The sequence below is a fragment of the Notamacropus eugenii genome, chromosome 1, assembly GCF_028372415.1.
Source record: "Notamacropus eugenii isolate mMacEug1 chromosome 1, mMacEug1.pri_v2, whole genome shotgun sequence".
Taxonomy (NCBI): domain Eukaryota; kingdom Metazoa; phylum Chordata; class Mammalia; order Diprotodontia; family Macropodidae; genus Notamacropus; species Notamacropus eugenii.
In genome coordinates this window covers 535,347,799-535,374,755 of record NC_092872.1, presented here as the reverse complement: position 1 = coordinate 535,374,755, position 26,957 = coordinate 535,347,799, and the positions used below count along the sequence as shown (strand labels likewise).

Here is a 26,957-nt window from a genome sequence, read left to right as displayed (position 1 = left end):
TACTTCAAATTCTGGCAGATAGTGGTGGATAAAATGAGCTGATTAGGCACAGATGATGCAAAAAAGCAGGTAAAATGCAGTTTGACTCTTTCATTTGTTTCTTCTGCATCAATCAATATCAAAACTCAAATTGCTTTTTATATCTCGTAAATAAAAAAAAGTACATTGAACTTGATATAAAACAATAAACATAAGGTAAGCTCACTTTGGATCTATACAAACTAATATTAAAAATAATATTATATAACAGCATTATAACTAATCTGAGCTAGGATTTCATTAGGTCATAGTTCAGATTGTTTTATTCAAATAGCACTAAATATATTTGCAAATTTAACAGAATTTTCTGCAAACTCATGTTAAAATATCTTAATGTAATAGTAACACTAACTGGAAGTTTTACTTCTACGATAACAATTGCATATGAAATACACAATAATGTTTTTATTAGGGCTCACAAAAAAAGCTAAAGAGTTAAGTTGAATTGCTAACTTCAAAAGTTCAAATGATGAAACCAGGGACAATAAAATCTATACTATGATTACAACTAAATTCAAATGAAATGCAACAAAAATTTTAGATAGGTCTTATTTAAGACTTCATCATAACAGAATTTGACTTATTTTATCAAATCATAAAATGGCTTATAAACTCTGAACTCATGAAAATTCATAAGTATTTAAAAAAACAAACCCAAACCCATTCTTCAACCAATATATTTAGCCATTAATACTAAGTGTATTTCTATTTGAAATATTAGATTTCCACAATAATGATAGTTTCTGATTCTATCATCTTAGTTCTAAGTTTACAGTAATCAGTTTACGTTTGCCTCTGTCTTTACATTAACTTGCTATAAATCTTCTCTTTTGTCTTTGTGATGTCTAAAAACACTTTCAAAATCTACATTAGGAAAAGATATTTTATATAGAAGATGTGTGGTGTGGTATAAAGGAGAGATGACTAGTCTTGAGTCTGGAAGACCAGCTGTGTAAACACAAGCAGGTTACTTAAGATTTCAGAGTGAAAGGAACTTTCTAAGACCTTAAAATTCAAAATTATTGTGGATCTGTTTCGGTGAACAAGTTTTCCACGCTAGGGATTCATTACATGAATAAAGTCACAATTCTGTACCTCTTTATATCACCTCAAAATGTAACATAACAATTGATCCAAATGTATACTTGAATATGATACTAAAAATGTACAATGGCATTTCAATGTCTAAAAAAAATATTGCTGACTTTCGATTATCAATTTGATAGGAAATAAGCAAAACAATACAAAATGTATAATTCAAAATATTTAAAAGCTTAAATGATATTTGGCTTTGGAATGCATTATTTGATTCCTTAAGCACAATGTACCTTTTGACTCAACAAATTAAAATCAATTTTGAACTAGGGTGACTGGGATGATGACACCAATTAACAAAAATGAAGCAAGTTAGGGGAAAATGAATCTTTAAGACTTACTCAACGTGAAGGGCAGAAGATGGCCATCTGCAAATTAAGCAACACATCAATGGAAATCAAATGCATAGAATAATTCCTAATTACTGTCAAGGGCAACACTTTCCTCCAAGTCCCACAGGCTCACTCACCTTAACTCCTCAATAACTCTCCCTCTCTTGTCAAGTCTTATGCCTAGTTTTGTCCTGTCAATTTCATCTTTGCAACATTTCTTAAAATGTTCCCATCCCTCCTTTGATAATGCCACTACCCTGGAACATGCCCTCATCTCCGTATGCCTGGACTACTGCAAATGCTTGCTTTTTGGTTGGTCTGCCTCAAGTCTCCAATCCATTCTCCATTCAGCCATCAAAATGATCTTCCCCAAAGGCAAGGTCTTTCATGTTACCACTAATTGTACTCAATAAGGTACAAACAACTTCCTACCACTTGCAGGATCATACACAAAATCCTCTGGCATTCAAAGTTCTTCACAACTTGGACTCCTCCCCACCCCACCTTTCCAATCTTCTTACATCTTACCACTACATACCACACCCCAAGATCCAGTAAAAATGGTTTCCTTGCTGTTCCACAAACAAGACACTCCCATCTCTAGGTACTAAGCATTTTCTATGCCTGCCCTCCGTCCCAGAAATGCTCTCTCTACTTTCCCTGACTTCTGGTCCTAGTTAAAATCTTAACTTCTATAGGAAGCCTTTCCTAACCTCTGCGTTTTTTTAAATTTTTCTTAAATTTTTTTCCTCCTCTTTATTTAGTGCCTTCACTGTTGATATTTACTCTAATAGCTTTTTTGTACATAGACTGTGGGCTCCTTGAGGGCAGGGACTGTCTTTTGCCAAGAGAACAATGAGATCACTGAATATTTTCTTTTAGTCTCAGAGGATGAAAAGGACTCAGCCTTCTTTGCCTACACATGTGCCCTTGACAACCACTCTAGGAACCTGATACTTTGATCATAGCTTCAGTCAATTTCAGTATCTCTATCTCTCTTTACTTGTAACCTACCTACTTCCTATAAACATTCTCAGGCCTCTTCTATTCATAAGCAAACAAAATCCAAAAAATCTTTCTGGGTTCTTCCATGTCTTCAAATTGATCATCCTGTACCTCAAGAAAGATTCAAACTTCTCAACAGGATGCCCTTTTTTCTTCCTTTATGTGAGCAACATCTACCAAGTTTTGCTTTGCTGCTTTATGAGGGCATGCAGCTAAATCTGGTTTCAATAAAGACAACGCAAGTGGAGTGCGGATTTAAAAGAAAGACTTTTAGTCCCATAACAGACACAATGTTTGTTACCTGTGGACCAGTCTAGCTATAATACAAGAAGCTCCTAACCAGACTGGCAGTATTCTTTCTGGCCACTCTCAAAGATGAATTAAATCACACAGGAATCACTAGCTATATAAGGGAAGGAGGAACTTAAGGACATGAAAACAGATGCCAATGAAATAGTAAGCATAGAGAGAAATTTTTAAAAATTTAGAAATTTTTTTTTACAATATTGAGAATAAATGAACTAGCTGTGCTTTTTATGTTTTTTTTTTAAAACAAGAATGGTTCTAATATCAATTATATATATATTCCCCAAACTGTATAAGCTAAATGCAATCATACATTTAAGAAAAGGGAAGCATTGTTTTGACTTTGGATTTTGTGAATGTCTGGAGAAATGGACACGAAAAGGGAAAATATGGAAGTAGGAAGTGCTGTAGTCAGTCATAAAAATCTGTCCTTAGTACAAAGGATGTTAATTTCAGCAATAGACAAAGCACATGAACAAACACATGCTCCTATCTTCCAGGATGCAGATGAGAATGCATTCTTAAGAAATAAATACTGGAAATACTAACAAGATTTTGATGGCACTGCTTTGGAGACATTTATTAGGAGGAGCCTGGAGGGATGGTTCAGAAGAATTGCTGCTAATGGACAGTCGTCCCATTATTGCTGTGAGTTTAAGGCACTTTTAACGAGGAAAAGGTAACATGAAAACTTAGATCTGTAAAACTATTTCCATAACATATTTATTCTCAAAAGAGATGTGAAAGAACTTTTTAGCACAAGACAGTTTGTGCCCAGCTTGACATTTTATGGATAACATGAGCAATTCTAAGAATACAGTGCTCACTAAAAGGTTGGAAGTGACAAAAATTATTTCTAGAAAGACAAATGTTTATTATCTACACGTGTAAAAAGTTCTAAGGGATTTGGCTGCAGATATTTTTTCCTACATAAGGTGACCATCTCCTGTGAATACTTCGTTTTCAAATAATATAGTGCCATTTCTTTAACAGCTTTATGAAGTGAGTTAGAATGATTATTCCTGACCATATGATTTGATGTCACCTGGATAAATTGGAAAGATCACATTTCAGCTTTCATCTGTAAAACAAAGGAGTTGATTAAAAATAAAGGATCAATGGAACAAAACAAAACAAAAAATAAAATGAAGGGGTTGGATAGGATAATATCTAAGGCACTTTCTAATTCTAAAACTATCAAACACGTACATACTTATGTATGTAAATTTATACCAAGAATGTAATTAAAAGGAACGAACAATTAGATAATTATTGTGAAAAGCAAAAAAAAAAACCCAAGAACTAATTAAGATTCACTATAATTAGAGCAATTAAAACAATTTATTAAAAAGTTTAAAAATTAAAACATTTACAATTGTTATTTCTCAACATTTTTGATTTTGTTGTTGCTGTCACTGTCACTTCATGACCCCATGGACCAACTGTCCATGCGGTTTTTGTGGTAATGATACTAGAGTGGTTTGCTATTTCCTGCTCCAATGGATCTTTCTGTCAGGCAATCAGAGGTTAAATAACTTGACAAGAGTCATACACCTAGGAAGTGTCTGAGTCTGGATTTGAACTCCACTCTTTTCTTACTCCAGGGCCAGCTCTCTATCTACTAAGCCACCCAACTGCCTCACATTTTTTGATGAGCTAAAATAAGGTAAATACTAAGAGTAAGATTCTACTGATATAATCCTACTTATAAACTTCATCCAGGATCTTTACCTACTTACTTACTCTACTCTTTTTTAAAAGAAGTCTTAAAAATTCTTCCTTTCTACTAATTTTGATAAACCTATTAGAAGTGTATGCAATTTTAATTTAACAAGAAAATGAATCATTAAATAATATTTTTGAATGTGTCAGATCTCTAAAGTTAATAAGTAAAAGAAAACACTTCTAATTTACATAAAGAAAATTACTTTGAATTCCAACAGATATTTTAACTTATTTTAAATTTGCTTGCAGACCGACAACTTGATACAAAATAAAATGTAAAAGCAGAACGAATCAGAGTTCTTTTACCATAGTAACAATATTTTCAAAAATAACATATCTTGAACTCTGTAATAAATAGCAAAGATGAATTTCATAACCACTACAGGAAATATTAAAAGAAAGAAACAGAATCATGGGATGCTAGAATTGGAATAGACTGTAGAAATTTACCAATAAGTAAACTGGACCACAGAGGGTTAATGGTTACAAAGCAAACAGTGGACCTAGTACTAGAAGCTAGGCTTTCTGATGCTATCTAATTCAAATCAGTAAGTATTTAGTGAGTTCAGGTCTCTTTTCACTACACCAGAACTGATTTCTAGCTTTGTTGTTAAGTGCAAAACGTTTAAATAATTCTCAAATCATTAATGAAAATAAAGAAGCTAAGAAGCGTTGAGGTGTTGCTAGTGAAAAAAGTTTAAGAAACCTTGAATATCTAAGGAAACTACTTTTAACATATATTTGACATTTTGAATGTAGAGGAAATTGGTTTAATTGGCTACTATTATAGTATCTTAAGGGTGATTAAGACCACATTTTCCTTGATTATTACCACTAAGCCATGCTTTCACTGAAATGAATACAAATGGCTTACAAAGGGTAATAATCAATGACTTGAAAAGTAGGGTATCAACTCATTTATTAAAATTTTAAAAGGCAGTTAAGTGCAGAAGAACACTGAACCTATGGTTCACCATTTGAGACATGGTCTCAAATTTTGATTTTGCAAATTCCTAGTTGAGTAACACTAGGAAATCCCGTCACTCTGGTTTCTTAATTTGTAAAAGTATTATATGGATGTAGCCTAAAACAAATATTTCAATATTATTTAAATGTGAAATGCTGAAATTACCACCAGATTATGTTAATATTACTATATTGTGGCTTACTGCTAAAGATATTGAGATAAAGATATTGGATAATCTTATGATTAGCCAGTGAGACTGAAAATCTTTGAAACTTATAAACCACCAGAAAATGTGAGCTTTTACATAATTTCATTTAATTATAAAAATCACTTTATAACATAAATGTTACCAAGAATTTGTGAAGATTATGTGGGTGAATTACAAGTTCTGGCAGATTTTAACAAGACAGAAAGATTGCATATGGTCTTGATGATAGACTATTTCTGCTGGCCAAGGAAAAGCTCCATTAGATGCTAAAACAAACCCTGAGATTTTGGCTAAGAGGTGAAATATGATAAACTGTAAAAGAAAAAATACAAATTGATATTCAGTCTTTCATGGATAAGTGGTGGCAGTTTTTAGATCCTCTACAAACACTGATTTAACTCTCTGTACTCTTAAGTGTGGGATTGCCATCTGAAAAATAAGCTGAAATAATATTGGAAGAACTTAACTGATTATTGGCATTCTATCTATAAATGAAAACAAAAGAAATGCCTCACAAAGTCTCCTTTGTCTCAGCCTCATCTTCTACCTAAGGGGAAAAAAGCAACTTTATTTCATGAGACATTTAGTGATCTTGCTTTCCAGAGTTCATGACAAATACAAGCTAAAATACTGCCATGATGACAACTGTCACTTATGTACTAACTATTCATTGTAGAGAAATAAAAAAAAACTAGAGACATTCTACTAAGAAGTTAACATCCTCAAACCAAGTAAAGGTATGTTGATATTAAATGGCATCAAGGTGAAGACAGAAAAAAAGCTGCTGTATAGTAAACACTTAGAGCTGAAAAATTAAAGAGGCCAAAAGTCGGTAGATGATTAAGAAGTATCATACCCCTGCAAATCATTAGTACTTTCTTTAAGAAAAAAGAATGGGGAGACAACTGACATGAAATTGATTTTTCTCTTAACACATTGACAATAGCTGGTTACCATCATAGGATATATCTGTGAATTAGTTGAATGTGTACAGTCTGTTAATGAAAGTAAAGAGCAAAGACAAAATTCAACTCCAAATAAAGAACAGATAAAGAAAAAACTATACTGCTTCCAATTATATCCTGACCTGCTAGATCAATCTCTCTCTCTGTCTTTCTCTCTCCCATCAACACAACAAAGACAGCAGAAATTGTCTTAAATTAGATAAAATTAGAAAAAGGACAGATGAACAATGGACTGTGTACAAGCTTTTCTATAAATAACCAATCAACACACTTGCGTTTATTTATTAAGGAACTATCATGTTATAGGCAGTATTATAGATACTTAGGATACAAGAAAAAATGAAACTGTCCCTAAACTCCAAGGAACTACATTCTATTAAGGAAAACAACATGTGCACAGCTAATTAAATACAAAATTTACGCAAAGTAATAAAAAGCAGTGGAGACTACAATGCGGAGGTATAATGTTAATGAAAGGTTATTGGTGGGTAGAAGGAAGAGTTAAAGAAATTCTCCACCCATTAATAGGCCTCAATAGCTTTTGTTAATTTCTATTGAGGCACTGGGATGGAGGGTTGAGCCCAATGGCTCTGAAAAGTGTGTAAATACTCTGAGGTAAGGTTTTACTTTGGGACTTACTCATTGGAAGGGCTTGTTTGGGAGACTCTGGGTAGCTTCTAAGGAGCCTCTTGGCTTTGAAAACCCAGATGTTAGTGCTTCTCTGTCTGGTAACTATATATGTACATAGTGGTCAAACAGTTAGATCTGTCTGTTATCTGTGATGTATGTATTGCTTATGGTCAGATAACTGGAAGCCCTGTCTGTTGGTCTTTACGTCCTCTGTATTTTCTCTAAAGTTCAGGGAGCTGACTTTTCCCTCTGAACTAAGTGAATGATATATATGTTTGATTAAAGTAGAATGTTGAACCCTCAAGAGTTGCCTTCCTTTTAGAAAAGTAGATCTAAGAACCTGTACAATAGGCCTTCCTGTGTATAACTGAGTGCTTGTTTTTACAGGAGGATAAAAAAAAGACTAAGGTAGGAGGCAGCATTTAATAGAATTTTGAAGGAGACTAGAAATTCTTAAATGCAACAATAAGAGAGAGACACAGAGAGAGAGAGAGAGAAAAGGATTCCAGATAGGAAAAGCACAGAAAGGTGAAGTAGAAGATTTTGTATGAGGAAGAACAAGTAGGCTAATGTGGTTAGTACAAAGTGTAAAAAAGTAGAACTACCACATTTTGAAATTACGATTTCAGTCACTAATGAACTAGAAGAGCTATCAGAAACAGTAGTTAAACCACAGAAAAAAAGAGAAACTATACCAAGTACAGAAAGAATAAATTCAAGCAGTAGATGACAATTTTTCAAAGCAATGAAAGATTAATTTTTAAAGAGTATGAAAGAGGCAAAGATCTCCAAATTACAGAGGCATGTACTATTACTGTACAAATCAGGAAGCTGACAATAACTACCTATCCCCTCCTATTTTCTCACCCCAAAATTCTTGTTTTGAAAACATGAGATGAGAATAGGTAGACAGCTGAAAAGATTTTCTGTAAAAGACGCATCTGTTGTCATATAAGAAACTGCAAAAAGTCGAAAAGATCCCCTGTATTAGGATGCCTCAATAGGGTAAAGTGTAGTTTTATGGGCTTCCCTCTATCAAGGCTCCCCTGACTGTAAATCTACAAGATGCCATGAGAGATATAACTACTGAAAATATTGATGAATGATCTTCTACTTATGAATTCCAAAAAAGATGGAGATGGGTTCACTAAAGGTATTCCTACTCTCCAGACAGATGATCCACACAAATTCCAAAAGGAAAAGAGATCCTCAGTTTGTGAATGACATTTTGTAGTTGGCTTCAAGTTCCATAATAAGATCTATTCACTGAAGTCCAGAGTCACTAAAAAGAGATAAAGACTAGAAATTCATACAGGAAAAAAAAAGGAAGTTTGTGATGCATATATTTGCTAAAATTATGGTATGAAACTTTATGGGAAGCCAACTGTATCAATCAATTGCAGATAGATTTTAGACAGGTACTCCAAAAAGACAATGAAACTCACCTGAAACTGAATCGCTGGAAAACATGGGGGAAATATCACAATCCTTATAATAACTCCATCTTTGTTAATGATAATAATAATAATCTCCCTGTGGGGAAGCTACATGGTTGCAAATCACAGAATATGATGTTTTTGAAAAATGAGAATTGTGCTAAACCATAAGGTAGGATTTCACAACCTTTGTATGTGTGTCAAGAACTCCTTTGGCAGTCTGATCAACCTCTTAGAAAAAAGTTTTAAAATAAATCAAGAGAATGCTAAATTTCACTTAAAGGTCAGTGAAAATAAAGATGTATTACAACATGAATGCTACAAGTTCAAGTACTTACCTTGAAATCTATTCATAGAGTCTGTGGAATGGGGAATCTATAGACCTCAGATTAAGAAGCCCTGACACATAGAGAATGATAGATTTAAATAAGTTGTAACAAATTACTAAAGGTAATTTGCATACAAGAAAGCTCAAGAAAGATATCACAAATGAACTGTATGATTGGAAAAGGATGCACAGTACTGGTGTAGTGAAAGCTAGGGCAAACACAATCCAATTATTGAAACTTTAAAATGTAAAAAAAAAAATTACATAAATAATTCCGGGCAACAAATACAGTCTTGGTCTTTGAGAAGCTTATATTCTAATGGAGCAGACAACACCTAAATAGACATATATACAGGATACATACAGAGTATGGTAATCTAAGAAGGGAAGCCTCTGGTATACACAGAAAATGTAAAAGGCCTCTTGAAGAAGATGGTGTTGGAGCTTAGTAATGAAGAAAGTCAGGGATTCTAAGAGGAGGCGATAACAGAGTATTAAGCATATTAGACAGTCAGTACAAGGCAGGAAATGTGGAATAAATGTTTGCATGCAGCAAGCAAGTCAGCATAACTGGGTCAAAAAATGCAGAGGGACTAAAGTGTGAAAATAGAGGAAGGTTAGGAAGGAATTCTCAATCAGACTATTTCTATATAAGACAAAACAGTACAAAGGTTTGAGTTTGATGGGCCTAGAAATGAAATGGAGATGAGCTAGACCGTGTTCAGGAAGTATGACTGCCAGCCAGTCTTTGAAGAAATGAAAATGTATCTTAGAAATAAGTCGTGGTGAGCAGACAACCAAAGAAAACTATGCAACCATCGGGGAATATATAAAATAAAGAGAAGGTGGACTGCTTATGTGTCAAGGGGTAAGGACATGGAAAACCTAAGAACACCACTGGTACGCATCTGATATCAGTTGCAAAGCTATGTGAGTCTTCTACTTTGCTGCCATGATCCCCTAAAGTGAATTTTTAGGAAGATAAGGACAGGTAACAGATAGTCCTGTATCACAAGAGAGAAAATTCAAGTTGATAAGATCACAGATCCATTTGAGTATTTATATAATAGGTTACCTTGACTGTTCTAAAGGGATCTAATATAATGTCAAAATATCAAACATAATAAAGGCAAGTTTCTTATCTATCACCTATAAAGGATATAATGAATTCCAAGAGACTCAGTGGTCCAAATAATTTTGCTGAAACATGTAGACTATTGGCTGGGGTGTGACATTTATACTGTAAAATATTTTAAATATATTTCACTAAATGGGATCTAAATATATCTCATTATTCTGTAGTATCCTTTAATGTGAAAAGGTTTGATAACAGATATGCCTATACATGGTTTTTGGTGGGCGTCTTCATTTTCATGACTCCCAATCAAACTTGGAATTAAGAATTTTCTTTAAGGTGATGTATGGTCAGATATAGATATCTGGAAGATAATTTTAAATGACCGATATAAAGAGTAAAAGGTAAGTGTGAGTCTAAGAATCATATCTGTGTCAGAAAGTGTCCAGAATGCAGAAAGCTCAAAATCCATTTCTCCATATCTTCTGAGTAGTTTAAATAGTTCTAATAGAGGTTACAACTTTTCTTATTAGGAATAATCCCTTGATTTAGAAAACAGAAGACTCATTATGGATTGAGACTAGTAATTTCACCTAGTGATGACACCCAGTTTCATGAACTTCAATTCTTAGTTTCAATACAGAATCTGTTAGACATCAGGTGACTCTTTGATCTAGACTCTAGACCTTCCCTAAAGAGTCAGAAATCCATTCTTCTATCAAAGCATTTTTTTCTTTCAGGGCTCTGGGAAGGAGCAAGAGGAAAAAGCCATTGGCTAGGCTAATTTAGGACCTTAGTTTTTCTGGTACTCAATGTGATCTGCAATTTGTGACAGCTTCCTAGAACACAGAATTTAGTTCCCTGTGTGTGAGGCACAGGGCACTACCCAGTTTTTCCACTTTCTGTGACCTGGGTTAATATTGAAAAGAACATGTTTAATAGCATTAGAACAATGCCTTGGTGCCTAGAGATTTTCCTCCTAGCATTATGCTAAGGCTTTATGAAGTAGGAAAAAAAATTATGGAGATCCTGAGAAAGGGACAGTCAACAGGTATCCCTGTTCCTGGCTGAAGTATCCCAAGCTGATCTGTATTTTAAGAGGTACCACTCTTAACATCCCTTATTGTTTTGTGGGATCTGCTTGTTATTTCCTTCTTATCTGAAAAGTCAGGAAACATCTTTTGTTCATTTTAAAGGAGCCAAGAAAGCTGAATGAACTTTGATGCATATTTTTACTTTAGCAAAAAGCAAACAATGCCTCAGGAGAACTCAAGGTTATGTTACATAACTTCATCTGGGTCTTCACATGGCTGCAAGGTAAAGCTTTTACCCCTATCACCTGATATTTTACTGACCACTGCTGTTCTTCCAAAACTTTAAAACCTTCCTCAGGCTTCCTGTGGCTCCCATTCCCCTCACTCTCTCAGCTGAGAACCACACCTTATATTTTATTAAACAAAGTTGAGGCCATTTGCCAAGAGATCTTTTTTTCCTCATCTCACATCATCCTTCTGCCACTATTTCCTCCTTCATATGGTCTTTCTTATCAAGGCCAACTCCTCTAACTGCAGGACTGAAACTATCCCATCTTGCTTTCTCCAGCATATTGTCCCCTCTGTGCAAAAGGATCCATAATACCTTAGGGCAAGTTCCCCACCCCTACCTTGGGGTTTTCTTATAATCAGAAAAATGTAAACTGTAAACTGAATTGTGTGGAGGACAAGAGAAGCCACAGGTAGCCTATCCTTGATCTTGATCTCCAGGGAGGCTATATTACTGATGTTACACCTTTCAAGAAATTCTGAATGATCCTGGTGTACAGAAGGGACATAACTTATTGTAAAAGAATTTGGAAGATGGTATTTTGTTATACTGAATCAAATTCTTTTTCATAATCAGCAAATAATTAAAACCATTAGTTATGAAATGGTAAAGAAGTAATCCACAGTTGAATCTGGCTTACAAAAGCTTATTCCTTACTAATACCCTCACCATGGATGTCTTTGATGTGAATATTAAGACAAAGCTCATATAAACTTTGCATAGATGTGAAAGAAGGTAGAGATATCAGTAGTTATTAACATCTTCTTGGTCATTTTCTTTTGAAAAAAATTTTTTGGTACTGTAAGTATGACCTGTTCTCCATATTTTTGCTAACTTCCCCTCCCTTAGCATGGTCAATCAGTTCCAAAATGTATTTGTTCTTGTTAGTGAAAATCTCGGTAAGCACCTAAGGAACTGTGAGCTTATGGTACAAGTGTAATAGGTTCACAAGTCTTGGTGGAAAAAAGTTAGTTATAATAGCTTTAGCGAATCACTTCCATTTTTCCTTTTGTAGTTCCCTTTCGGTTTTCATCCTTGATTTCCTTAGATGACTTGACTTAGTTGGCTGTCATTCAAGGCTTTCTTTAGACTGTTTTTATCCTAAACAGTTTCTTTCTGCTTTATGAGATGATACTATTCATTATCCTTCTTAAAGACTATTTTCTGATGGTAAAACATTTAGAGCCAAGGACTTTGATGGAAAGAATTTTTTTGGGGGGGGAATGCAGCAACTGTAGTTGCTGAGGAGGCAATGGTGAAAAACACCTGCAGAAGCAGTTGCTAGATTGTATTTTGACAGGTGCTACTTCCCTGGACGCTGGTTGTGAGGGTGGGGCTGAAGTAGATTCAGCAGTGAGGGTAACACTGCTATTCCTAGAGCTCGTGGGCTCAGGGTCTTGAACTAACTCCATGATTCTCTTAGTATGGTGCCCAGAACATTATAAGCATTTGATAAATGCTTCTTGACTTATCTATAAGGAAAGATAGTAGACAGCTTGCCTGTTTTTCCTTCAAGGCACCTTGTTGCTATAGGTAGTTTAGCTTACTTGCCCTCTGTGTAGCAGCTGGTGTTCACTTTGTTTTAGCACTTAATTTACATTGGTTTAACTTCTGGATGAAATTATTATACCACGATAAACATTCCCAAATAGGTTTATACACAAAACAGCTTTTAACCTAAGTATCAAAATATTTTTAGGGTAATCCAAAAAGCATTTGTAAGATTGCTCTAGAATCATAATTTATCACTCAATTACCAGACCTAATATTTTAAAATAGAACTGTAGTACAATAATTTGATACTGAAAGAATATTTTAAAATACATTGAATTAACTTCCATTTAAAATGTATATACGTTGGAATAATCCCCAGAATTTATGTGGAGTACAGTTCAGAGAAAAGAAGCTCAATAAGCATTGTTGAATGAATGGGCCAGTTCCAAATTCACTCATATCAAACCGAACAAATAATATGAAAATCTTAGGTAAAGAGTGTGTCACTATAGGTAGCATTTCTCATTTGCTTATAGGAAACTGCCCTACTCTAAGAATACAACAGAACTATGAAATACGAACCAAGGTTTTGATCACATATACTCTAAAAATTAGTAGTCTAATTTTGCAAAAAGTAATAATAATAAAACCAAAGAATTATACATTTAAAGCAAATTTTAAAGTTGGATTCTGCTGGTAGTACACAATATATTCAATTCTGAAACAATAAATGTACTGATCTAATTTTAATACCAAGTGAGCAATTAAACTCAAAAGGTCACATATAATAATATGTGACTATAATAGATGGAAAAAAGTTTCTTACATCTGCCTGCCTATTTAGGAATTAAGAACCACAAAGAAAATGCAAAAACTTTTTTTAGTCCATTTGTCTCACTAATAAATGAAAACTTTAAAACTTTTATGGAGGCCTTCATATGCTCATACATACAACAGGTCTTCCTGTCATAAGTCTCTCCCCCTTCCAGTCCGTCCTTCATTCAACCACCAAAGTGATTTTCCTAAAGTGCAGGGGTGAAACAAAGTCAACCCCATATTCAATAATGTCCACCTCCAAGACACTCCATTTCTTGGCCCCAGGCATTTCCACTGGCTGTCCTCATGCCTCTTCATCAATGACTCCAGCTTCCTTGGCTTCCCACCAGCCCAACTACAATTCTACCTTGTACAGGATGTCTTTCCCAATTACTATTAATTTCAATGTCCCCTCTGTTGATAATTTCTTATTTATTCTTTACACAGCTTGTTTGTACATAGCTGTTTACATGTTGAGGGCAAGGACTATTTTTTGCCCCTCTTTGCATTCCCATTACTTAATACAGTGACTGGTACAAAGTAGGTGTTTAATAATTGCTTACTGATGACTACCTATGCCTTATGCAATTTCTCATCAATATATCCAAAGTATTTGCATTTTTTCTAATAAGACTTAAGCTATTTAGATCTAACAATTGAAACAGAAGTGCTATTAATTCCTTCTTAAATGTGCATATGTATGACATACACACATACACACACACATACACACACACGCTTAATTTAATGAGACTTGGGGATGAAGTATGCTTTTTAAAATAAATGAAAATTGAATATTACCACCCACTGATAACCTCAAATAGTTCACTGGCTTCTTAAATAAAATGAACAGAAAAGATAATTTAAAAAGAACGTTTCTCAATATTAAGAAAAAAATCTAGATGTCAAGCTACATAATACACTCATCACTTGGTTTCTCTTAAAAAATATGAAAGTGTACTGCAAAGGTTTGTGCATTTCCACCTATCTTATATGAAAATAATAGAATATGGAAGGGAGAAACCAGTAAAAAAAAGTAAAATCAATGCATTATTTCAGAGAAATCTAGGTGGGAGGAAGAAATAAGTCCAAATACTTTAATAGCACCAATGTAGTATTTTTTTTTAAAGTGTTTGAGGTAGAAAGTTATCAAAAGGAAGATCAGTTGTAAGATTTGAAATTTTGGGGGGGAGGAAATAGGAAGAATGTAACACATGATTACAACCAACTCTGTAGTAACAGGGGAAACTGATAGCATGAATAAAATATACAGACAACTGCCAACCTTCAGTTCAGTTTAAAAAAAAAAATCAACTTTTCCTTTCGGATTTTTCTGGTTACTAAATAAGCTGGTTTACTTCCATTACTTTTTATCAATATTTCATTATTATTCTCTAATCTTATGGCCATCCTAATTAAAATAACATGAAATAAAATGCAGAAAACCAGGGGAGAAAAAGTTTAAAAGATTAAATGATCAGGTTACATATTTCTGTTTATGGCAATATGCTTTCAAAAGTACTTTTTCTGGCATGTTTATGTTCCTAGGGGATAACCATGTCATGTCAAGTAAGCATAAAAGGTACTTTGCACAATGAAATAATATTTTTTAACAAAATCAACTAATGAATTAATATTAGCTAAATAATTTTAAACATTTTTTCTGACATTTAATGAAAAACAGAATGCAAGATTACTGTTAGAACTCCAGCTTCCCTATATTATTACTTACAGAAAGAACTTCTAAAGAAATTCACTTTGTATGGATTTTGACAAAGAACAAATGCTAAGAACTAACAAAAACGAAGAATCAAATGTAGCTCCTGCCATTGACATAATTTTAAAGAATGTTATCCAACAAAATAGCCTAAAATCAAAGCATTTCCAACAAGTAAAAAGTAAATCTATCAAACCGGCAGGAAAAGTCACTGTATGTGGCCTAAAATTTTATTATAGCTAAACTTTTTAATTTAAACTAACCTTTTAAAAACAAGTTAAATTGTTTTCCCACAAAGGCATGGTTCAGCAGATTAATTACAATATGATCTAGAAGAGTTACCGGAATCATTTCGGAGATAGGAGGACATTGCCGGGATGAGGCAGGACTGACTAAGAAGCTCTAGGAGAACAGATGGAAGGGCATTACTGTTCTGTCCTCTACCCTCAGGAGTAGACTGTGGGTCCCCATTTGTTGAGCTGCCTGCAGGATTTATATAACTTGCAAGAACCTGAAAATGAAAAATCACTGACATAAATAACTGTTTTTTGATTCCAAAAAGAAGTTACTGGCTTTATCCAAAAGATTAATTTACTGGTTACTAGTAGCTATTTTATTCATTGGAAGGAAAGTGCTACAGGTAGCTAAAAAGAGGAGCTATTCTGTCCCTTGTTATATAAAAGTTACAACTATGTATGGTACAACAATCAAAATATTACAGCTTTGTTTTAAGTTTTCCATTTATGAATCACAAAAACCATGCTCTCATTTCACTAGAAAAAGTCTTACAGAGAAGAACAATACATAATATTATAAAGGTAATAATTTCTTGGATGTTGTTATGATTATCAGCATCAGATGAAATTAAAAACAATTACAAAGATTGAGGACAAGAAAAATCTTAGAAGTCAAAGCTGGATGGAATCAGATATTTCCACCCTGATCAAAAGTTTAGGACCTTCCCCAATTGATAAATGGTCAAAGAATATGAATAGGCAGTTTACAGAGGAAGAAATTAAACCTATCTATAGTCATGAAAAAATGCTCCAAATCGCTATTGATTAGAGAGATGTAAATCAAGACAACTCTGAGATACCACATCATACCTATCAGATTGGCTAACATGACAAAACAGGAAGATGATAAATGTTGGAGAAGATGTGGGAGAGCTGGAACATCAATTCATTGTTGCTGAATCTGTGAGCTGATCCAACCATTCTGAAGAGCAATTTGAAACTATGCCTAAAGGGCTATAAAAATATGCATACCCTTTGATCCAGAAATATCGCTTCCAGGACTATATCCCCAAGAGGATCATCAAATGGGAAAGGGTCCCACATGAACAAAAATATTTATAGCAGCACTCTTTGTGGTGGGCAAAAACTGGAAATCAAGGGGATGCCCATCAATTGGAGAAAGCCTGAATAAACTGTGGTATATGAATGTGATGGAGTACTATTGTGCTATAAGAAATGATGAACAGAAGACTTCAGAGAGGCCTGGAAAGACTTATATGATCTGATGCTGAGTGAAAGGAGCAGAACCAGGAGAACTTTGCACAGAGCAACAACTACAATGTGCAAGGATTTTTTTTCTGGTAGGCTTAGAACTTCATTGCAATGCAAGGACTTAAAAAATTCCCAATGGTCTTTTAAGGCAAAATGCCTTCCACATCCAGAGAAAGAACTATGGAATTCAATCGCAGAATGTAGCAGATCATTTTCTTTTGTATTACATTTTGGTTTGTTATATGATTTTTCCCATTCATTTTAATTCTTCTATGCAATATGACTATGGTGAAAATGTATTTAATAGGAATGTATGTGTAGAATCTATATAAAATTGTATGCCGTCTTGAGGTGGGAGGGAGAAGGTAGAGGGGAAGGAGGGGGAAAATATTAAAAATGCGAGGAAAAAAAAAGTTTAAGACCATAGAACATAAAATCCCAGAATAAGTTAATGGGAAAAGTAATAATTTACTCTATTTTCTTTCTCCACTTTATCATCTTCAACTCATTTTATGGTGAGCTGACTTTCAAACCTAGAAAGGTTACTCAAAACTGCCTGTTTCAAACCAGTTTTAGAGTTTGTGGCATATAAAAATCAAGTGAAATGCAAATAGGAAAAAAATTTCAAATTCATCAGTAAGAATGTTGTATATGGTGGAGATGACAAGTACTATGTGCTATATTCTGTGTCCTCTCCTCCTGCCAACTACCAAGCAGTAAAGTCACAGGAAGGAAAGGAAATTAACACTTAGAAGCAGCAGAAGTATTTCAAGTAATTTAAAATTTATGATACCATGGTGAATGTAGATAGGGTGCCCTAAAGCTTTAAAAAAATGTTAGATAATGATTTCAAATGTGAAGCAGTCACTTAAAACCTCACACTAATTATGAATAACTGCTCATTTCGCCCTCATGAGAAACAAAAATACCTGCAGGAGACAGGTGACATGTTCCTCCTCCAGTCTTTGTTTAGTTAAAGCCTGTTCCACATCCCATCCAGAAGCTGTAGAACCTGTTCCAAAGCCAGTCCCCTTGGCCCAGTAAAGCTGCTGCTCTTCTGTTGATGCATTGTTATGTGTACTTGACACTGGAGGCTTAAAAAAATGATTATTTATAAAGTAGCTTTTCAAACAATTCTCTAAATTGTGACCAAAATAAGGAGGAAAAAAATAAGAGTCCATGCAGGAAATACTGGCAAATGGTAGAACTTCTCTTTATACTACAAGGTACTTCTTGCTTTTTAAGAAATTTTGTATTTTTGTTATAGCATCATTGTTCAGGGAAACAAATGTTATAGATTAAAACACTTACAACACAAATTCATAAATATGTATTTCTAAGAGATAGGTCTGATCATATTCATACTCAAAAATCTTTAGGAGTTCCCTATAGTGTCTAGGGTAAATTATAAACTCCTGAGCCTTGCACTGAATGTCCTCTACCTTACTGTTATCAAATACTTTTCCAATTGTATTTCATATTACTAACCTTCATGCCAAAATTACTTGTAGTCAAAGTAAACTTGTAACTTGAATTCAAGAACTACCTCTTCTCTGTGCCTCTGCACAGGGTGTCCTCTGTTCCTGTAAAAGATAGCTTTTTTGCCTTTGCCTCTTAGCACTCAGATTCATTCAAGGTGTACCAACTCCATAAAGTTTTTCCTGATGTGTGTCACTCTCCTACTCCTCAAAGTGTTAGTTCTTTCTTCCTAAAGTAACTTTAGTTTCATTCCACTAGAATTTCTTGAGAGAAGAAATCATTTCATTTTTATTTTTGTAGTTACAGAACCAAACAGTATCTGAAGTGAATGTTTGATGAATGTTAATGAATGTTTGAACTGATACATTCTTCTATATCTGTGTTATAGTAAAACAATCTAATTATATTTGAAATGGAACCTTAAACTGCTCATTATATTACAATCTCTTGTATTTTGATTCCATAATTAAAAAAAAAATCTGAGATTCAACATACCTCTGATTGATTGAGATTAGAGTTAGGAACTCTTGGGGCATGATGGCTGAGGGCAGAGAGGCAAGCAAGGATCAGGTGTACAGCTCCAATTTCCAGTGCCATTCGCCTTAGGAGTACACCATCATCAGTAGTCAATGGTGTGGAGCTAAATAAACTGCGCAGTACATGGAATGGAAGAGTTGGAAGCACATTGGCTGAAGGAGACTGCAGGATATGGCCTGGGTTAAGAAGAGAGAAATAAGGATTACTAGAGTATTAAAAAAAGGTTTTTTTATGTATAATGAGGTCAAATTTACAATGCTAATAAAATACCAAATCAAATTACTAATAATTTCACTTTCATCTGCAAACTCAAAATGTTTGTTACATTCCTCAGGTAATATTAAGATTACTAAATATTATCCCTATCAACTACATATTCAATATGAAAATTCGAAATGCTGATAGGATTTGGTATATTTTGTTTGAATAAAATAAATTTGCTGTGTTCTGGTCAAATGCATTATACTTTACAAGGCACTCACATATCTGAATCTGATGCTCATTATGTAGCAGATAGAAGACACACTATCTTCATGGTTTTTTTTTCTTTTTAAGAAAAATTTGAAATTTAAAAAATACAAAGAACACAAAAGAGGATTTTAAATTAAATTATAAAACTGCATTTCATATCACTTGCTTTTAAAATGTGTGTAGCCTTCTTTAAAAGAAAATATGTTCTGTTTGTGCTTTCCTTTTGAACTTCCTTCTCTTCTATACCTTTTAAAAAATGTTTCAATGTCTATGCTTTGTGTGTGGCATGACTATGCTACTCCCCCCATCCCAGACCATCCCTAATTCATGCATTAAAAGAGAGAAGTAAGAAATCCTTTTGAGAAATATAGGGTGTCCCAAAAATCTTGTCAATGTTCTTTAAAGTATCTGGCCTATAAAAAGTCTAATCAGCCAGGTTGGCAATTAGTCAGATTTAAGGAATCCTGAAGTATTCTTAGATTATCTTTAAACAGCAAGAGCAAAAAACCAAAAAAACCCTAAAAAACATTTGTGAGATAACAACCACCAAATAGAAGTCTTTTTTATATTCTTCAATTTTAGCATCCAAAAGGATCCCCTACTAAGGAGAAGTAGGCCACCAAGAACAAAGGCAGACCAAAACACAATTTGTTTTGCTCTATCAAGTTTCTCTTTTTATAACCAGCTATTAATTTGTTTTCAGACATGTCCAAATCCGGTATATTAGATGAATTAAGCCAATAAAATACCAAGAGAGAAAACTCACAAAGGACCAAATTATGAGTATTTGCAAAAATACTGAATTTTACTTAACCATTTTTAGGACTCCATGATGTCTCTTCATACAAACTGATTGTTAATTTTAAACACTTACTTCCTTCTCCATCATCTGTTACTCCTAATACCAATCGAAGTAGACACTGGGCATGTTTTCTCTCTTTTAACAGCACCTCAGCATAACCAGGCAGGCGGAGAAACAGTCCAAAGGCAGCTAAAGAATGAGCAGGTATGGGAGACATTGTCTGTACTGTTGACTTAATTGGTGGAGGTTCAGCAGCAATGGTTTCTGGAGCTTCATACACCAATTCTCCTGACTGTTCAATTGTTACCCATTCAAATTGATCGCTGTCCTTTGGCTTTTCTTGAGTGGTAGATGTAACTACTGGGGCACTAACCTAAGAAAGAATAAAGTTTTACTATTTTAGCTATATTCACGTTAATATCAAATTATCTCTGGTTTTACAGAAAAATATTTCCATTATCTTAATTAAAGACAAAAATAGTGTATAGAAAACAACTAAAAATTATGTTTGAAACTATATAATTAAAACTTATATCACTGTAAAAATTTAATTGCATTTACTGGAAAACATATGACAACTTTTGCCTAATTACCTACTATGCCTGGTACACTTTGCTGTTTTACCCATCTTAGTTATTACTTACCTTCAAAAGGCAAAATCAAATATCACACTCTATAGAAACTTTACTTGATCTTCCCAATTGGTAATAGTCTTGGGGATGTAACAAACAATCTACTTACATATATCTTATACGCTTATATCAAAATAATGATAATAATTAACACTTATAAAGCACTTCAACGTTTTTAAAGTATTCTACATGTATTATGTCATTTGATCTTCCCCAAAATCCACTGAGGTAAGTGCTACTGTTATGTATCTTTTACAACTGAGGAAACTGAAATTCAGACAAGTCAAGTGATAAGTGCCTATGATCAGAAAGACAGTGAGGTCTTTCAGGATTCAACAATAGGGTCCAATTTCAAATCCACAGTTCTTTCAACTACACCATATTGTGAAAATTTTGTATTACGTTGGCAGAGGGGATAGAAACTTGGCCATGGAGTCAGAATCACTGGGTTTTAAGTCTGTCTTCTGACACGATGGTTGTGTGATCCTGGGCAGGTGAGTGAACTCCCCAGTGGCCACAGGCAATTTTCTCAGACAGTGTATACTTGAGCAGGTGTGAAACTGCAGTTCTAGACCAAAACAAAAACATCTGACCATATTCGCCGCATAGTCCTCTAATGTTTAAGAATATAAACACCAAGGATAAGGTCAATATCTTAACAAAATTTGTGTCTCAGGCAACAACTAGAGTAGATGTTTGATGTATTTGTTGGATTTAACAGATAACACTCAATTTATTCTCACAACAACCTGGGAGGTAGGAGTACATCTATTTTATAGATGAGGAAACTGTGGAACACAGAAGGTGAGTGACCTACACAGAATAAAAATGCTAGTAACTTTATGAAGACGGATTAAATGTATTTTGAATAAGAATGTTTCATATATTCCTCTCCATGAAGAACAACACAAACTATGAAGTTTTAAAACAACAGAAATCAAGCAATGAAAATGAGGAGGTCTCATTGTAAAGAACATGCTTGAGTGAAAAGAACCATCATCATATCCCTAAAATGTGACTACCAATTTTAATATAACTCTATCATCTCTGGGTTTGACTTTGTCTATAGGACCTTTCACATGACAAAGTGAAAACAGAGGTCTTCCAGTTATTTCCCCTTGAGGGTATTCTTGGGTTAGGTCAAATCCTGTATGTATACCAAATCTCTGAATTGGTTCCAGAATTTTTGCTCTATAGATCTTCAGAAGTATGTATTTAAAATAGATTAATTTTCCAAGAATAAAAAATAAAGGAAAGAATCCATCCATCAGCTTTATTGAACGTTATATGGGATGTACTATTAAGGGAATAATAAATCATTCTCACATTCTACACCATCATATTCAAAAACAATGAGTCTAATAACAGTATGTTACTGTTACAGTAGCAACTAAATTACTACAAATTTTATACACCAATGAAAGAGAGAATATTTGAAATAGCATAACTTTGAGAGAATATTCATTCAGGCATTTTATAAGATAAGCATTCAAGAATTGAAAGAGGGAGGGGAGGAATACAGATGATGTCTTACTTCTTAAAAAGGAAAAGAACTTCTGATCAATGTGAAGACTTTGAAGTAGATAAAAACAATAAAATCACTTAGTTAATAACTACAGGTGTGTAAGGCTAAGTTGTAGTACATAATATAGTCAGTCAAAAGAAAATTTCATAGAATCAGAATATTTGAGAATCAGAAAAAATCTCACAGAGGTCATCTACTCACATTCTTTCCCTAAGACATGACTAACCAGTGATCACAGTCTCTGCTTAAAGATACCTAGTATAAGAAAACTCATTATCTACACAGTTCTGTCCATTTGTTATTTTATATTTTATGGATTTTTAAAATGTGACTGGAATTTATTCACATTGATGAATTATTATAATCAATTAAACAATTCTATATAATCATGAAATACAGAAAAACTTAAAATCTCATAAAAATGCTACAGTATCAACTTTTCCTTAGCTTAAGAATTTGAAAATTTAAAATAAAATAGTGTGTGTGTGTGTGTGTGTGTGTGTGTGTGTGTGTGTGTGTGCTTTCAATTTGTATCAGGTTTGGATTCTGTTGTCTTAGCTTCCTACAGAGTTCAAAAGATTAGTCCTCCTGGGTTTCCAACAGCAAAGCTCAATGATGAAGTGAAACAATCTCCCTTTTGTCTACTCAAGTTCTAATACACCACTTATATGTTTATTTGAAAACTTTCTTAAATGAGAGCAATATTTAAGAAACAGAAAAGTCACCTTGTAACAGACACATAAATTGACATTTCTCTACTGCTTTCTTGATTTCCATTTGGCTAAATCTATACTGCAGCATCATATATATAACATTTTTAATTTTCTAAGTGCTTTTGCATTTGGCATGCTTATTTTTTTCATTTAAATTTTCTAGAATCACAAATACCTTTTTGGACAGTTTTCAAATAGTATGCTTCTTAAACTGTATTTCTCATAGTGTATCTAAATCTTAAAATGTTCCATAATTAGAAAACCATAATAAAGTCATGAGTCAACATTTGCTTTTGGTCTGGGGTTGTGATTTCATAGATGTGAGGACATCCTAGAATATAAAACTCCCATGCCTCTAATGTATATCTGCAACTTACAGTTTCAGAGGATTGCTTAGGATATGGAGAGGGAAAGTGACTTTTTCCTGGTTTCACTGCCAGTATGAATCAAAGGCAGGACATAAATTTAGTGTGCCAGGGTGCCTCTCAAGTCAAGATACTAGTAATTAAAAGGATGGCATAGTTATGATTACAATATTGGATGTGATAAGAAAACAATGTTCTAATTCAAGGAAGGAACTCAAGGAAGATATTTTGAATGGATGTATTGGTATAGAAATATCTGTGTATAATATTTTATCTATAATGTTGATTAATTCACCATCATCAATTTTAGAGCTTGAAAGGACTTCAAAGGCCATGTATTTCAAACTCCTCATCTGAAGAGATGGGGAAATGGAATTCTATTTCTGAATTTTAAAATAATGCTACATATTCAATATTTATTAAGGGGAGAAGTAACAGGAATGTTTTAACTTGAAGACTCTGGTTAATTATAACATAAAATGACACTATTACAAATTGCATAACAAGGAAATTGTGCATGAAATTAAGATTTTTAAAAATATCTTCTGGATCTCTTTTATGAATAGATAAACACAGAAATCTAAAGTCTACCTCAGGACTCCATACAACTACTTGAATGTATCCATGTAAATTATGTGAAGAATGTTGGAACAGAAGTAAAATGGTAGAGGTGTCAATTTTATCAATATATTTAAGCACATAGAATGTTGTAAGTTCTCTTTCCTGACCCTTTTGTTTCATCTTGAGTTGCTTACCTACAGATACAGATATAAAGAGTAAGATATTTAAGTAAAACATCATTTTCATTTAAAATTGGGAAGAAAGAAAGCAGAAGAGATAAATGATTAAAACAGAAAGGGTCTGAATAATAGCATTAATTAGGTGGAAAATATTTGTATATTAAGAGAAATTTTAGTTGTGTTACTTGAAGGAATGAGAAACTATAGTCAGTATTATAACTGATACACCTGAATGATCAAATAGGTTTAGCTAACATTAAGAGTTTTTAATGTGCTTATTTTTGTTGCTTAGTTGTTTTTTAGTTATGTCCAACTCTTCGTGATTTCTTTTGGGGTTTTCTTAGCAAAGATACTAGAGTAATTTACTTTACCATTTTCTTCTCTAGCAAGTATTACAGATGAGGAAACTGAGACAGACAAGGTTAAGTGACTTGCCCAGAGTCACACAGCTAATGAGTGTCTAAGGCCAGATTTGAACTCAGGCCTTCCAGATTCCAGGCCTGCCACTCTATCCCATTATATCACCTAGCTGTTTATACTTACAAATTCCAAAATCCCTGAAGCCCTATTCTAATACTTCATTGTGGCATGGAGGGAATTTTGGGTTTCCTACCAAAATATGGAAAGTCCTTACCAACCTGGAAAGGATATATGTGGCCAATGGCAGAATATATACCTGTTTTCAAAGAACTAGTCTGACTATAAACAGGGAGGCCATAAAGTGACAGAATTTTTTGGACACAGCAACTCTCAAAGTTGTATATGGAATATGAACTATGTCAGGTAAGGGAGTAATTATAAGGGTAAAATTACAGAGTCCTAAATGATGACAGTATGAACTTCAAGTACTAGGTCCTGATTTTTCTTTTTTGCAGAAGGACTGTACCTGAGGTTTAATAGTTGCAGAGGAACTACCCCTCAGTTTCCCTTAAGCAAACTATCTCAAAATGCATGTCAAACAGTTGCTCTGCAAAAGATAATCTTAAAGGGGACCAAAGAGAGATGAAGCAACTTGCTCCGAAACACACATCAAGTAAATGTCAAGAGACCAGACCCCAGCTCACAGGGCAACTTCATCTTTCCTACAATGCATTGACTCTCAGGTCCTGAACGAATGATGACAATGAGAGGTAGAGTCAATGTAGCAGAATAAGAGGAAGCCGTGCAGCCTAGTTTTCTACCATACTTTCTTAACAACGATGCAGGAAAAGTAACAGGATGAATTATAATCAGGGAAGCTAAGAAAATATTTCCATTGAGTCATTTTTACAGCCAAGAGTTGTTTAGGGAGACAAAAGTCTATGGAGTATTTCAGTATCCAGGGACTGAAATGAAAAAGGACCAAGACAGGGAACCAGGGAAAAAAAAAAACAAGGGTTTAAAGTGACAGCTATGTTGCCCACTACTAGTTCCAGATCAGATTCAGAGTGGAGGTGTAGTTGGCCCTAGATGTATACTGAACAAAGAACAAGTACAGGTAAAGAATCATGTGGCACTCATTCTTGAAGCAGAAAAGTAATTCAGTGTTAACCTTCAGACCAGCATATAAACTTGCAGTGGAACAACCAGGGCAGGAATCTCAGACCAAAGGGGAGTCAGCAATCCAATTGCTCTGAAGGTACAGAACCTCCCAGCGTATTGCAAGTTTCAAACAATTTTTGGAACATTAACTCTTTATAATTTGAGGATCTGTTATTCAACTTATTAGTGCATATGTATTGTAGGTTTGTTGCTAATAGAAATTAAATTCTAAATAAAATACATTTGAAAATGTACTAGAGAGGCTTATGACTTAAGACAATATGAATAGAAAACTAATAATCCTGGATTTATCTTTTTATAAATGAGAATCCTCAATTTTTAGGCTTCCTTAATGTAGAGTGTGCCTTTTATTTAGCCCAGAGGGCTCCAAGTCCAGGGGCAGTGAGCTGAAATTCCCAATTAAAAGAAGATGACAAATCCAATCCTCAGCCAGGATACTGCAAAGCTCAGATCAAGAGGGCAGGGACCTGATCTCACGCTGTTTCATATGACATTAGGAGCACTTACAAATTTGCAGGCCTCCAACCTGAGCTGTGAAAGCAGATGTATGAAAGAGTGCAGAAGCTCAAACGAGCATCTTCTCCATCAGTGTGCATAGACCAGAGCTAATAAAGTTCAAAGCTAAGGGGCAGGCTGGAAAAATGAGCAAACAAACAAAAATCCTAGCACAAAGAACTATCCTGATGACAGGAAAATAATCTGTAAGTACAGCTTCAAAGAAAAATGCAACTTGGAGAAGAGTCCACCAAGATTTCCAACACAAAGTTTGTTTGTTTGAAAGAGCTTAAAAATTATTTTTAAAATCAAACGAGAACAGTGAAGGAAAAAATTAGAAAAGAAGCAACAGCTTAGGAATAAAAATATGAAGAGAACTAAAAGCTGGAAAAAAGAAGTACAAAACTTAACTAAAGAAAGTAATTCCTTGAAAATAAGAATTAGCCAAATGGAAATTAAGGACTTTATGAAACATAAGGAAATAACAAATGCTAAAAATCTTACTAATTTCTAGTATATAAAGGTGGTAGAAGAATAAAAGCAGCCATCCTGTCAGTATGTGACCTGGAAACTACATAAAAAGTAGAGGTGTACCACATAGTAAGGAAGCCTAAAAAATGAGAATTAAGATTTATGAAAAGACAAATACAGGACTAATAAATTTATATTCAAATGAATTTTCTCAAA

At 34.0% G+C, this 26,957-nt stretch overlaps 1 protein-coding gene across 8 annotated transcripts in view; it reads right to left on the bottom strand.

Moving 5' to 3' along the window:
• The window catches only part of BIRC6 (baculoviral IAP repeat containing 6), a 302,402-nt gene that overhangs the window by 80,402 nt on the left and 195,043 nt on the right, over nucleotides 1-26,957 (bottom strand). For 7 of the 8 annotated variants that reach the window (XR_011972445.1, XM_072634130.1, XM_072634135.1 and 4 more), the window contains 4 exons: nucleotides 20,331-20,631; nucleotides 18,944-19,161; nucleotides 17,899-18,063; nucleotides 15,804-15,972 (listed from right to left, as the gene is read on the bottom strand). Coding sequence is in view for 6 of the 8 variants with exons in the window: in XM_072634130.1 (XP_072490231.1) it covers nucleotides 15,804-15,972; nucleotides 17,899-18,063; nucleotides 18,944-19,161; nucleotides 20,331-20,631 (853 nt within the window). In the remaining 2 variants the exon portion in view is untranslated. Of the gene's footprint in view, nucleotides 1-15,724; nucleotides 15,973-17,898; nucleotides 18,064-18,943; nucleotides 19,162-20,330; nucleotides 20,632-26,957 lie in introns of all 8 variants that reach the window. The other variant, XR_011972446.1, reaches the window with a different exon arrangement.